The following is a 15,850-nucleotide window of genomic DNA, read 5'->3' as shown; positions in this document are numbered from 1 at the left end:
GTACATGTGACTAACACCATTATCTGTAGAATAACGCATTTCAGGTCCATAATTTTTACAACTTCATCTTCTTTTCTCCATGTTGAAATCCAATATCGACTATCTTTTATACGTTAGCTGTAGAATAACGCATTTCAGGTCCATAAAATCCTTTTCGAGCTAGTTCTGGTTCGAAAGGCAAAACCAAAGGAAAAGAATGGGAATCAATTATATGCCAATGAAACACGTTGAGCTTGTTGGCACTCATTGCTCCAATAATCCGTATAATATCATCAACTCCATAGTAGTTTCGTTTCTGGATGTATCAAGCATAACACCTCTATGGCCAAAAGTCGGCCAATCAGAAATGTACAGACCAGTTCCAACTAGTAACCTTTAAGCCCAAACAAGTTGCGAAAATGTTTCTAATCCTCTCATCGCACCCCATACGGTAGCTGCTGTTAGATTTGCTGAGCCTATAGTGGGGATGGTTACGCTGTATGATTCATCTACACCGTGTTGCAACGGGATATTGAGATCGGTTACACTTACAGTTAGGATCTCTAAAGATGGAAAGGCTGTGATGTTAACTACGGGTGCGATGATTGGATTGTAACATTCAGACATGATTCAGGTGAGGTAACGCTGGACAGCAACGGAGAGATGTTTGTGATCTGGAGAGATAATTTGTCTAGAACCGAGGTTAGTACCGGAACCGTACCTGGTACCGTACTGGTCCCGATTAGTACCGGAACCGAAGTACATGGTACAGGTATCGGTCCAAAAAATAGGAACCGAGGCTAGGGAGGTACAGGTACTCGGTCTCGACAAGAACCGAGTCGAACCATACTGTGTGCATTCTTAACAAAAATCTAGTGAAAAGTAATAAAAAGAGATGAAAATCCCGTTCAGACCTGGCCCAAAACGGATGAGATCTGAGCAGGTGGTGTTTCAAACGAGTGAGAGCTTTTCTTCTGTTGAGGGACGTGAAAGAGGAGAGAGGGAACGTTTTGGTTTGGTTGATGCTCCTATGATTTTGTTAGTGGAAGTCCTTGTGCATTTTAGTACCCAAAAATCAAACGGTACATTTCACAAATAACTTGCCTTCCCGTGATTCATTCACTAGGCTTTATGCTAGCATCTATTACTTGCCTGCTTTTTTTTATGCTTGAAATGTTCGAGCTCACAGAAATTATGTCAAGACAAACATATATCAATTGTGTTACTAAGTAGTCAAAAACTTTATCATGTACCATCAAAAAGGAACACCTTCATTACATGTGATGCAGAAATCTCCCTCACTCATCATGTAGTTACGATGACACATTCATAGGCCGATTTATATGTCTAACTACATATCATCTATTTTTATGAATTTTTATTATCCAGCGAGGGTATTTATAGGAGGCTATTATTTGGAGAAGTGAGTTCAGTGGATCCAACATGGATATAATTAGGGATGTTCATGGTCGGTTTTGGTTCGGTTTCTAGCCAAATCAAAACCGAAACCAATACTATTGGTTTCTAAAAATCTAAACCAAACCAATCCATTAACCATTGGTTCGGTTTCCAAATGGTTCCTGTGGGTTTCGGTTTGTCCCAGTGGTTTTTGGTTAACCAATAATTATATAAAATCAAAAAAAAAAACACAAATTTACAGATATAAAAATCATAGTTGCCGATAGTACTGGTTTACACAAATTTACAGACAAAAAAAAATATCAAGAATAGTTAAAGCTTACTCCAATTCTAGAGATCAAAAGAAGATATATAATATATCTTAATTTAGTTATTGACAAATAAAAAAGAAGGAAGACGGGAAGAAAAAAGTCGAGTAGCAGCGGCTGTAGTTGGCGGTGGAGAACGGAGGCGACTTAGAGAAGGAGAAAGAGAAAGAGGGAGAGTATCATAATGAAATATTAGATTTAGGGTCTCTATTTATCCTCTAAATCAATGGGTAGAATCTAATACTTGTAAATCAAGGGTAGAAATTAAGTTTAAAAATTAATCGATTTTCCAATGGTTTTTGGTTCGGTTTTAGAGGTCAAACCAAACCAAAACCAACACTATCGGTTTTCCACTTTCTACACCGTAACCAATCCATTAGAAAATGGTTCGGTTTGATTTCTTTCTAATTGGTCTGGTTTGGTAGATTCCAGCGGAAAACCGAAATCATGTTCAGTCCTAGATATAGTGTTCAAGAGTTGTATATATATCATAGTGAAGAATCAAAGGAATTGTGAAATAACAACAAATGAAAAACGGGGGAGGAAACTAAACAAAATATGTAAACATTCCATTAAGGCCCTAGGGTTCCCAGGTTTATACCTGGGATGCTCTTTAATCCAAGAAAAACATTTTGTTCTTGATTGGCTTTTGTCATGTTTAAACTATTATTTTAATAAGTTATATAGTATCGTACGATATTATGTTTTGGTTTTTAGTAAAATTATTATTAATTTAGGAAACTCCATACAGGGGGCTTCACTTTCTAACAGAGGCGTATTTCCATTATTATGATATCTAGTTAGTCGGTTATGGGGTGTCCTGAAGATATAGTAAATATATAAATTACCCTTTCATCGTAAAAAAGGAGACCAATTTTCTAATACCACTGAAAAAACCTTCCATCAATTAAACCATTAAAATCGATCATTATCAACAACCCTTCCATCTTAAACCTAAAATATTATCAAAACAAAACAATTAAAAAAGAAACTTATTTCTCTAATTTTAACTAACAAAAACCCAGAATGGATCAGAATCCTCAAAAAAAAATCTGTTCAAAATTAGGGTTCCAGATGGAGTTACGATTATTTGTTCTTCATTAACCAACTGTAAATTATATATACCTCCAAATTTTTCGTAAAAATTCTAAATTTGATATTATTGTCCATACTCATTGAGTAGATTCTTTTAAAAGTTTCAACAAAATAAAATTTGTAAAATTGAAAGGCGCTGATTTTTAGATATGTTATATTAAAATTTGGTTGCCAATTATACCCCTGAAAAAACGATATATAAGGAATTAAAATATAGTTTGACTCTTATATTTAATTGGCCTTCTTCTTTGATTTATTTACGAAAATGTCTACTACCAATTTTCCCTTCCTATTCTGTTCATTTACGAAAATGTCTAAGGAAAAAAAAAAGTTGATTCAAACGGGCGTTTTTGGTTTTTCGGCCCGGACCATTTACAATCTCTTTGTGTCACATATTACAAAAAGATGACCATTTAGAAAGTCCTCCCTCACTTCGCTCGGTCGGGCCAACTACATATATGATGCCGGTTATAAATGAATGGGGCAAAAGTGAAGTATTTTAGGACGCTACTCCTTTTTATCTTCGGTCATTTTACCGGCTGGGCAGGGGTAGCTGCCCCAGCTGAAGAAAAAACAACCAGCAACAAAATATTCAAAAAGATGAGCCTATTTTCTTCATCATGTCAGAGGCATGATAGAGAGAATAAGAGATACAATCCTTTGCAAATGAGCGGTGTCACTTCATAACAACCATGACAGTTCTGCATCTCCGGGCTTCGCTCATGAACTGCATTTGGGCTTGAGTTATATAAGCAAACCATTGCAAGAAGAAGCCGTAACAGACATAAACAAGAAAAATGACGAACATGGTTGGTTAACTTTGGGTGGAGACTTGAATGCGGGGTACCAATTTCTACATTTAACGTTTCTAAACATGAAATTCTAGATGTTACTTTCCGTGGCATGAATACTGGGAAGATTCGCATACGACCTGAATCTTAAGGTTGGCTCCATCTTTTTGAATCCAGGAGGTCCTTGGATATGGAGAGGACAAATCCTAGAGATGGGAAACTATCAACTTTCCTAAGGACTTTCACATTAGGAAACGATGGGATGAGGTATTATAATACTAGTCTATTCCAAGAAAATTTCTGATTTCAAATCAAAAGTAAGAGTAATGATGCAAATTAGTGATTTCAAATCAAAAGTAAGAGTGCAAATTTTGTCGAAAAAACGCTAAATTATCATATGTTTTGATCCCAAAAGAAAAATATCCCTAAGGTTGTGGATATTCAACCAACACAACTGAACACATTCCAGTATCTCTGTGTACTAGCCCTGCAAAAAAAAAATTACTAGAATCTCAGAATTCATGACTGTCAGTTGTTACTAGTAGTTCCAGTAGCAGGACTCATTCTGGTCGGTCACCCATGCTCGAAAAAGAAAATTCTTTCTACAGTCTAACTAGATAAACATTCTTTTTCTAAGCATTTTAAATATATCTGACAGATAGATACTTTGATTTGTAGACTGCAACTGGTTCAGAGTCTAAGGCCTCCTAAAGTATTATTGTTCCATTAAGGATTCTTCTTCGACCTCTTATACTTTGAATCATCATTTTGTAACAGGTCAAGCTTCAAGCAAGTATGTAATCACATTCGAACAGAAAAGGCAGTAAAATATTATTCTCAAGTCTCAAACATAGCAGGTTTGAGTTAGTTCATAATAACTGGCGAAGTCTAATCTTATGTGGGAATCCTGGAATTCTCAGTGTTGAACACAAAGTTAACTTGCCTTTCAGAAAATAAACATACCGGTGACAGTTTAATCAAGTCAATGCTGATTCTCGCAGCTTCAGACTCTGGTCTTAGCAGCCGAGACTGTATATATTCATGGCAGTGGGCTTCGTAAAGTAAGTTTCCAAAAGCTATACTACAGAGCGTAACATAGATATTCCATAACATAAGACATGAAATTAGAATTTATACCATAGCAACCCTGACAGGGGTTTGTATTCTGGTGATCAAGTGTTGTGAAACTCACAAGTGATTTCTCAAATCTACGAAGAGAACACCAATTGGAATACACAAATCCAATAATCTACAATATATTCTCAAGGAATGTAAACAGTTCAAGCTTAGGAGTATTCTCAGGAGTAGGTTCGTCTCCTGACACCAAATTCAACATCCCCGACACAAATACATAGGCTTGATAAGTTGATATAGATGCACCAAACTTGACTTACACTGTTCGCTCTTATGCCTTCAATTATAGAGTCTAAAATACACATAGAACAACTAAAGAGAACATGATGGGCATAAAAACCGGTATTGGCTTACTCAATGAGCTTCCAGCACCATTCCCTGCTTATTGTCATCAATGCTCCAGTATCTTATACTATCGGCTCTTCATGCCTTAATAGTTATAGAGTCTAAAATACACATAGGACAACTATAGAGAACATGATGTGCATAAAAACAGCTAAAGGCTTACTCAATGAGCTTCCAGCGGCACTCCCTGCTGATTATCATCAACAAAATTCTTGACGTAACCCACTCTAGCTGGATGATCTTCTTGTGGACGATTATAACAAGTCCACACTGGCTCGCCAACAAACAACCTCATCAACTGCAACATATCACATAATTCAAAAAACACCTCAACAAAGTCTAAAAGGTCTCTAAATTCCACAAAACTAACATATAGAGAAATTCGTTTTCTGTTTTACCTTGACATAATTTCCTTTGTCTAGAGTAAATCGATGGTAAATACCAGCGGGTAAAACAATCATATCACCTTCTTTGATCCAAATTCTAATCCACCGATCATCGCTGTCTCGAACATCAAAGTATCCACTCCCTTGTAAGCAGTAACGAATCTCTTCATCAGCATGGATATGCTCTCTGAAGAAATTCTTGAGTTTACCTTCATAATTCTCAACTTTCTCTGGACATAAATCTAATAAATCCTGCAAAAACCAAACTCATATTCAAAAATTAACAATCATCATACCAAATGGTCCAAATTTAAGAAATCCCCAAATCAGTGAAAAGGGTTTTAAAAAAGGGGAGAAATTCACCATGTAATTGTATCCTCTAGTTTGCCTGATATTCTGCAACTCCTTATCATTTTCATAGTCTTTTGGGTTCAAGTGCCAGTGTAACACCCCAATATCTAGCAACAAAAAAAAGTTAAGAAAATCTTACAATTGAATAAAATTGAGAACAGAAAGATAAAACTAAAATTGGGATAAATGAAATGAAACTCTATGTACCTGCTAATTTGTTCAGAGAGACGGGTTGATTAGGATTTTTTTGGTGAGGAAGTCTTTGATCCTCAGAGCTTTCGTCCATGTACCATGCCTCCATGGTATCTTCTTCTTTTCGATTTTTTTTTTTATGGTTCCCGTTCGATTTTTGAGTACTTAAAGCATACTGTGTAGCCTGTATCATTCAAAAGAAATAGGAACCGGAGAATAAGATAAACTATCGGTTGCATCTAGAAGAATAAGATAAACTATCGATTTTTATCGCTACATGTCAAATGGACGGCTCGTATTTATTTGGAAATTCGTGGTATTGCAGCTCGGTTGGGTTAGCCAAGAGGATGTCTACCTAAAAATATGCCATGTCATCTCCATATTAGTTAAATAGGCTAGGATTGGAGATTCTTTTAAAAAAAAATGGTAGTGCATCCTACGTGGATGAAGACTTTTTATTTCACAGATGATCCATTGGAGAAGCTCTAAGGTGGAAGATTTATTTTTTAGTAACACCTAGGATTTTAGACCTTCTTTTTAACTAAACCAATCTCCAACAGTAGGTCCTCCAAAACGGGAGGGATGAAATTTGAAGGTTTTGAAAAAAGTCTTATCTTGACCTCCGTAATGACCTTCATGTCATATTTTTTATTTTTAATAATTAGTTAAAGTACAATTAAACGGTTAAGATTTCATTGCATAACGTTTTTAAGGGTCAAACTTTAATACTATTGGAGATGGTTTATTAGTCATGGGGTCCTATATTTAACATATGTGCAAATCCTCCTAAATAAGGGTCTTAAAAAAATCCACATAGGATTTTTAACACCTGCTATTGGAGACTCGCCAACTTCCAAAGAAGAATGGTTATGAAGTCCAGGAGCCAAAAGAATTCAATAAAAAAAAATGTTTGGTTTTTATTGTTTTTCAATTTTAACTAAATTATAGAACTTTTAATTAGGGGTGTCAATGGAAGAATATCCGTCGGATATTTGGAAATCCGTATCCGATAGGTTAAGCGCTATCAGATATTCGATATCTGATAATATTCTATAGGATATCAAAATCAGATATCGATTCTGATAGACTAAGTTATCGGATATTTATCCGACAATATCCGGTTCCGATAAAAAATGTTAAAAACCCTATAAAACTTGTTCATAATTGAAATTTAAGTCAATTTCTCAAATATTTCATATCGGATATTTTTCCTTATTCTTCTACTCGACTCTAATATGGTTAGGGTAAATCACAAACAAGTCATTGTTCCAACGGATATCGGATATTAACAATTAGGATGGAGCCTAATCCGATTCCGATATATTAAGGAAGAAATATCCGATAGAATATCCGATCTGATATCTGATATCCGATAAAACAGATAAAATCCTATAGGATATCGAATACTCGGAAACGAATTCCGGATATCGGACACATATTGACATGCCTACTTTTAATGACCGAAAACTAGTCTAATTGCTCTGTCCAGCTAAAAGTTTGGTTGTTTGTCCAAGTTATAGATCATACCGAACAGACAGTTTTGTACGTTCACAAAACTATAGGCTAACCGAACTGCAGTTTCGGTTAGTTCGCTAAATACAGTGGATAACCGAATGCCACCAGAAAACAAAAGAACTCATAGTTTGGCTACCAGTACAATTTTACCAGGTAACCGAACTCAATGCTTCCAAAAGCAAGGAGAGTGTGATAGTAGTTCGGTTACCTGCGAAATTTAATACGTAATCAAACTACTTTGAATAACAGTTCAGCGTAGGGTTCGGTTACCTGCGAAATTGTACTAGGCAACCAAACAAAGCGATTCGATTGCTACATAAACTTCTTTTTCTAACCGAATATATCATTGTAAACCTTAAAAAATAAAAGAAAATTATACAACTACACTATAATACACCCAAAAATAAGACCAAATTTCAAAAAAACACAATCTTTAATTCATAATATGATGTTCAAAGCATACTTAGTTTAATTAATGGTACATTTAATCATCCTCAAGGGAAATTTGACCTTCGTGTATAATTTCGTTCGGCTTCTTCAAAGCTTTCCACATCTCCATGTTATACTCATACATAATGCACTAACCCAACATTGTGTCGGGTTAAATTTACGCAATAAGAGTTTCCGTATATCGGAGGCAATGGATAATTGTCTTCTAATCGGAGGCCTATAAAGTGGTTGTTCTTAATCAACATAATCACCACTCTCCTATGTTTAAGTTGCTCAACACATATGGTTGTTTTCGGAGTTTATGTAAAACTAGCATCTTTTGAGAAATAGTGAACCACGCAATTGAATGCATCGGCGATTAAGTGCCCACATATTGGAACGCCCATCCAATGATCCCTTGTGATTGTATTGTCCCCGTGGAGACGGCGTTGATACCAAACAAACTGCACATTGAGACTAGCATCCCTATCGCACAACATTGTCTTGTAAAATTCCGGGTTCTCCTTTAGCTTCATCAACAACCTTTACCAGACATAGGTGATTGGACAATCATTATATAGCTTGGCACCTTAGTTAAAGGGATCTAGTTGTTGTACGACAACGTGGAAACCGCAATTACCATCCGGAGGGACGTCATCGGTGGATATGACGTACTCTCTAATGTAAAGAGGTAACTCTTCCAAATAGCTTTTATTAATAAGTTGTGGTATATCATCAATTGATCGACTTCTTTATTGGATGGGGCACATTGGAGCCTTAAGCTTCACGTCTCGTTGAGTTGGTTGGCTCGGTTCCGATGGAGTAGGTTGGATTGGTGCCGAGTGTAACATCGGTCCTTTTTTCTTCGTATCCCGTTCACTTGTGTCTCCCTTTTCCATAATACTCCTAGCCCTTTTCTTAGAATCTTCTTGGTACTTCGCCGCGGTATGCTCATGCCCGAAGGATCTCTAGTAAAAGCGTTCATTTCCCTTTTCCTCCTAGCCAACACCTTTGCATATTCTCTTACTTATTTTTTTGTTTCTTTGGTGCTTGGCCTACCTTTGCCCTTTCCTTTTTTCGGTTCTTGGACATTCTCCGAAATGTGCGGATAAACAATCGTCCGCATGTCATCCCAAAATATTTTCCTTTCGAGTTTGTTCATGTTCCGGTACATCTCGAGAATGATTCTTAGCATTTCATTATCATCAAAATCTTCTCCGGCATCACCCTTTGAAGGATGGAAAAAACTTAATTGTTGGCAATATGGATCTATATCGCTTAAAGGGATTATGCCATGTTCATAGTTAAATACTATATGGCGACAATGGAGTCTCATAGACTTCATCATGTTGCAAACACACACCTCTTCTAACTTGGTTCCCCATGTCTCAATCAAATTAACATCTACCATTAACTTCTTAATGCAAGCATGTGAAACATTATAATGGAGTCCCTTGAACAACCGAAGGTCCTCCAATTTCTTGATGTTACCATCTTTTTGTACTTCATGATGCGGATTTTTTGAAATTTCTCTTTAATTCTATCAATCTCGCGGTTGAAGTAATTTTCCATTGCGTTAAACACAATCACAAAATTCTCGACACATCCAAAAAGATTTTTCTTCAACCGGTGGTGAGCCGATTCTGCCAAACTTGTCGCTTGATTCCCAAAGTATTTATGATGGTTGGTAACTAATTGCATAAACGAAACGCCATTTGTGCGGCTTCAACCATTTCTCAACCACATACGTTACAATATCCTCAGGATAATCGGGGCTAGACCAATGTTCGATAAATGCGGCAAGATTTATATTATACTCTTCTTCGGTGAGAGACCAAGTCAATGACTCCCATTCACCGGAGAAAGCAACCCCATTTAGCGTGATTTAGAATGTATTGTTTTTCAAATTCCTCTTGTCTATCCTCTTGTTCATCTTCCTGTAGCTTATTAATCTCTTCAATTTCCTATTTGGTGGACAAATTTATGGCTTGCACCTATTCATCACATTGCACCATATATGGAATGTCCAAAGCATATTATGTACTAATGGGAAGACTTTCTCTATTGCGTTCATTAATGCTAGAGTAAATGACATTCAGAGAAAACACATTTCCATTTTACCTTGACATAATTTCCTTTGTCTAGAGTAAATCGATGGTAAATACCAGCAGGTAAAACAATCATATCACCTTCTTTGATCCAAATTCTAATCCACTGATCATCATTATCTCGAACATCAAAGTATCCACTCCCTTGTAAGCAGTAACGAATCTCTTCATCAGCGTGGATATGCTCTCTAAAGAAATTCTTGAGTTTCTCTTCATAATTTTCAACTTTTTCTGGACATAAATCCTGCAAAAACAAAACCCATACTCAAAAATTAACAATCATCCTACCAAATGGTCCAAATTTAAGAAATACCCAAATCAGTGAAAAGGGTGTTACAAAGGGGGGAAGATTCACCATGTAGTTGTATCCTCTAGTTTGTCTGATTTCCTGCAACTCCTTATCGTTTTCATAGTCTTTTGGGTTCAAGTGCCAGTATAATACCCCAATATCTACCAACAAAAAGGATTAAAAAAAAATCATACAATTGAGAACAGAAAGATGGAAGTAAAATTGGGATAAATGAAAGGAAACTCTATGTACCTTCTAATTTGTTTAGTGAGACAGGTTGATTAGGAATTTTTTGGTGAGGAAGTCTTTGATCCTCAGAGGCTTCCTCCATGTACCATGCCTCCATGGTCTCTTCTTATTTTTTATGGCTCTGGTTCGATATTGGTTTTTGAGTACTTAAAAGCTTACTCTGTAACCTCTTGTATCATTCAAAAGAAATGGGAAATGGGGGAAAAAGATAAAAATATCACTCACTAGCATTTAGAAGGATCTTTTTATAGCTATATCAGACGGACGGCAAAAAAGTGATACGATCCTATCTTAATGAGCGATGTGGGACTATTGTATTTAAAGCGGTGACTTCAGTTTGCCCAGGGACGCCTTCGGACGATGAATCGTTATCACAATTTGGGCCTGAATGGGAAATCATTTTATTGGATAAATAGTATTTTAGCATGAAGTAAATAGATCGAGAAATAGGCGAGGAGTATAACTCAAGGGGACCGCCGTTGTGTCCAAACTTGGCAATAAATCACTGGTTGATGCTCCTATGATTTTGTTAGTCGCAATCCTTGTGCATTTTGGTACCCAAAAATCAAACTGAACCTTCCACGATTACCTTGCCTTCCCGTGATTCACTCACTAGGCTTTATGTTAGCATTTGTTACTTGCCGACTCTTTTTTGCGCTTGAAATGTTTGAGTTCAGAGAAATTGTGTCAAGACAGACACATATCAATTGTGTTAATAATTAGTCAAAACTTCATTGTTTACCATAAGAAAGGAACACCTCCATCATATGTAATTATAATGATACGTGCATAAGCCGATTTACATGTCTAAGTACCTATCATATCCATTTTAACCAATTGTATGTCTAAATTTCTATTATCCAGCGACGGTACAGGAGGCTATTATTTGGCGAGTAAAATTTTGGGGAATAGATTTCCGTCCAAGAATCATATTATAGTGAAATAATCAGAGAAATTGTGAAATAAGAACTGAAATCTAGGAGGAAACTAAAAAAAGTATGTAAACATTTTGCTAAGGCCCTAAGGGTCCAAGGGTTTATGCTGTATTAGGGAAGCTCTCTAACCCGACAAAACATTTTGTTCAATTCTGTTCTTGATTAGGCTTTTGACATGTTTTAAATTATTATTTGAATTAAATTATATATAGTACTACTGCACTATGTCTTGTTGTGGTTTGGTTTTTTTAGAAAATTATTATAAATTTAGAGCAAAGCTTGTATTTTTGTTTCTACTGTTGTCCACACCGAAGAAAATAAAATAAATTATAGTATAAACTCTATAACTTAATATTGTTGGGATCATCAGAATTTATTAGTTATTTTTTTGAGATATTTTGTAAAAGGGTCGCATGTATAATGTATAATTAGGGTCTGGGTCGTAAAAGATACAGTTGATGTAAAAGGGTCGTAGACTAACATAGACTAACTTTGATTGTCTGCATATTTTACCAAAATACCCTCGCAAAACCTTAAAAGGACATGATATCCTAAATATTCCTAACCCCGTCATAGCACTTAACTGGATCTGATACCTCACTTTTCGTTAGTGATTTTCTTTCATCTCCTTCTTTCCCCTCCACAACCAAATCTACTTCACACACAATAACCACCAGCACCAGTGCTATATATATAGAAACTAACATGGGAAAAATATCGGTTGGTCCTTTTTAGGTGGTCCCATGTCTGTTTAGTCCTTTTAAAAATTACCTTTTCCATTTGGTCCATAATTATTTAAAAATATTAAATGGTCTAAAGTACCCTTCCGTGTTAATTTCTACTTATTCTTTGTAGCAGTCCATTCGTCAAAATGAACTCCTGATAATTTCTACTTATTTTTTCAGAAATCACCTTTTATCAGGAGTTCATTCGTCAAAATGAACTCCTGATAAAAACATGTGTTTATGGGTTTGTTATACTCCAAATTTGGTTGAATTTTGTGATTAAAGATAATAATCCATTTGGTTTATCTTATTATACAGTATTAAAATTAAATTTGATAGAGATAATGATGAAGTGCTTAAATTGTCGATCTCTCATTAGTTAATTAAGTTCAGGCATATTGAAGAAGATGGCAGAACTGAAGAAGGCGATGTAAGTTGGTTTTGACAATGATTTAACAGTCAATACCCGTCAACTGATGGTCAGGGTGTCTGGTAGGATAACATAAAAAGACTAACAGTTTTCTAATGGTCAGAGTTAGTCTACGACCCTATTACATCAACTGTATCTTCTACTACCCAGACCCTAATTAGACACTAAACATACGACCCTTTTACAAAATACCTTTTTTTTTTGAAGCATGCATATATTAGAAAAGCAGCTAAAAAGTTATTACACGTGCGAAGGTGACTCCACATGAGTCACTTAACAAAATTTTTTAGTTAAGCGGGATAACAATTAACCAATAAATTAATGATTATTAATTTAGATATTAATAATTTAGATATTAATGAATATCTTATTAACTTTTTCCATGCTTCAAAAAAGAAAAATCTTATTAATTTCTATATAGATTTTAATTATGACATGATTATTTTATGAATATCGAAGAATAATAATATTCTTCAAAGCACTCTTTAATCTCTCACTTTGTTTCATTGTAAACTTAGATCAACAAATAATACAAGTTCATACAATTCAGATGAAATCACTCAAGACCTACAAAATTTGATTGAAAAGTTGGGTTATCGCCACTCAATGAATATCAAGATGCCATGAATATCCCGAAGACAATGAGAAGTTACGTAATTGTTGATTGATGAAGAAATAATTGAAATCGTTATGGAAACTAATATAGATATGAATGGAAATGATGAAAGCTTAACAATAAATACCTCTCACGAAACGATGTTATTAAATTGGCAATCACATTAAATACTTTCTCGCTGAGCTATGAGAAAATAACACCATAAATTCTTACGATGATAAGAAAAATTAGAGATGAAATTTAATGTGATATTTGATTTTGAAAAGGGTTTGCGGCGCAGCTTGTTACTCGCTTGCCTACTATGTAATATATTCTTTTATTGTGGAATGTGCACAAAGTCTGAATATTAAGTAAAAAAAATTGAAAAAAAAATCAGAAGACAATTGAATCATTTTTTTCAAAAAATATTTATACATCACTAATGTATTGGATATAGATATAACGAATTATTAATTTATATTTCATATGGGGTCTACATAATTACTCAATTTTTTGTTGTTTTACAATTTTAGAAAATTATTAATTTGACACATTGTCCCCACATGGTACCAACTAAAAATATTATGTGAGAGAATTTATTTAATAATCGAGTATTAATAAATGGAGTTTATATTGTATGCGAAGATAAAGAGTAACGAAACTTTGTGAACTTTAATGCCAGACCTTGCATCATTGGTGTATAAGTATTAAAGGAGGAACAAAAAACAATTACGATATTCTTCTTTGGGCAGTTATGATTTTTAGTAATACCAAACCGAGTAATTTCAATTTTTCGGCCACTTTTTTGTCCCCCAATCATTTTCCCGCAACTTGGGTGCAGGTATCCCCACAGTCGATGCATGCCGAGTTGGTGAGTTCGGATCATGTGTTTCTCTCAATTTAGAATGTGAGTTTCAAGCTTCAGGGAGAACTGAAACACAGCAACATCATGCCATTGTCAAATGCACGGTATACCTAACCAAATCCTACATTTTTTTTATTCAGTTCTCTCTTCCTTTTTTTTTTGTTTTTTTGATAAAACTCTTTTTCTTGATTGATGATTCAAAGTTAAGATTACAAACAGCTCAACACATCAAATTTTAAGAACTAAATTGAAATACCATATGATACCAGTATAACATCAAGCATTCTAACAAGAAAAGAGAAAGAACACCTAAATAAGACTAGAAACATGTGTGAGTAGAGAACCAATTGAATAGGAGGAGAAACGTTTTTCGGATCAATAGTTCGTCATTTTTGTTGATTATCTTCTTCTATAGAAAAAGATGCTCCAAAGTAGGAGTGATTTTCTTTAAGTCTTGACCGGGGTGATGAAAATTTCGACGTGGCTTTCGGTCACCGGCGGTAACTTTTGATGTACCTAAAAACTAAAAACCTCAATAGAGAACAACCATTAAAGTATATAAATAAAGAAGCTTGAAAAGCATAAAAAGAAACGTCATGAACACGCAAACAACTTGCCGCCGACAAGGGAGGGTAAACCCCAAAACTAAACCTAAAAAGCACTAAGCTCTAACTAAAACTAAGAACTAATAAACTAAAAAGTAAAATTGAGATGAATGAAATGAAATTCAAAACTATGTACATGCTTTACCACCCACTGTGTTCCTATTTACCACCTATCTCACAATTTCTAATGTAATTTTAGTTGTTAGTTTTATTTTTTCTTATTCACCACCTGAAAAATTCAAATTAAATTTGACCCTAACTATTACAATATTTGTCTTCTTCTTTGTTAATCTCTTTTTATTAAAAAACCGTTACAACTAAAGACTACCGGTCCTGGGTTAGGATTTTTTTTAATTACAATGCACCAGAAACTCATTATTTTATCATTTAATTCATCCATGAATAGATGAATTAATCGATGATTAATCCATAAGCCATTATCATGGGGAATTCCATTACTGAAAATCTAGGGAAAAATATCTAAACTTTAGATGAATCCTACATCCAATAATTATATTAATCTACTGAAAACACATTAAGTGGGAAAGATTCGGAAGTAATAAGTGATCAACATTGGACATTCCATTTTCATTTTATTTATTTTTTTGAATTTCGTTGAAGTATTCACTGATTTCTGGACGACTAGAAGGTGTTATAGTATTTCAAATACGAACGAATGTGTAAAGCAATAGTAGGTTGTATATGAACGACTACGTGCTTTTACAAACGGTCATTTCTGGACTGACTAAGGTATTTTTTGATTCATCTAAAATGAACGACTTTAGATGTGTAGTGAGTGATGGTGGTGATCTGTGAGTCATGAAGATGGTGAAGAAGGTGGTCGGTGACAGATATGGTGAAGAAAATTATTCAAGAACTTAAGTTTTTTTTTTGTTTTGGTTTAGCCATCGGGGTGGTTGTTGAATGAAGATAAAAATTCAAGAATAAGTCAACAAGTGGTATTTAGGATTTATGCAAAGAAGGATCTTTTCATCGCTACATCAACCGGACGGCTAGTATTTATGCGCTTGTCATGTCATTGCTCGATGGTTAGTTGAATACTAGCGTTGCTTAAATATATGATTCTCTGTAGATAAGCATTGTG

At 34.9% G+C, this 15,850-nt stretch overlaps 1 protein-coding gene across 2 annotated transcripts; it reads right to left on the bottom strand.

Annotated features, from left to right (window-relative positions):
• Nucleotides 1-4,694: 4,694 nt before the first annotated feature.
• Nucleotides 4,695-10,781, bottom strand: LOC113304021 (1,2-dihydroxy-3-keto-5-methylthiopentene dioxygenase 1-like). 2 transcript variants are annotated; one of them, XM_026553121.1, is made up of 4 exons: nt 10,594-10,781; nt 10,408-10,502; nt 10,066-10,296; nt 4,695-5,369 (listed from the first exon to the last, which is right to left on the bottom strand). In XM_026553121.1, exons 1-4 carry the CDS (start codon nt 10,685-10,687, stop codon nt 5,235-5,237), a joined length of 555 nt encoding a protein of 184 aa, XP_026408906.1. In that variant the 5' UTR covers nt 10,688-10,781; the 3' UTR covers nt 4,695-5,234. The 2 variants fall into 2 exon arrangements, with proteins under 2 accessions (XP_026408906.1, XP_026408905.1); XM_026553120.1 differs by lacking the exons at nt 10,066-10,296; nt 10,408-10,502; nt 10,594-10,781 and adding exons at nt 5,470-5,709; nt 5,821-5,915; nt 6,016-6,252 and having other exon boundaries at nt 4,705-5,369.
• Between the last annotated feature and the right edge of the window lie 5,069 nt (nt 10,782-15,850).

Source organism: Papaver somniferum, chromosome 8 (assembly GCF_003573695.1).
Source record: "Papaver somniferum cultivar HN1 chromosome 8, ASM357369v1, whole genome shotgun sequence".
Classification (NCBI taxonomy): Eukaryota; Viridiplantae; Streptophyta; class Magnoliopsida; order Ranunculales; family Papaveraceae; genus Papaver; species Papaver somniferum.
Note: the sequence above shows the minus strand (reverse complement) of the source record. Positions and strands in the feature narration are given on the sequence as shown.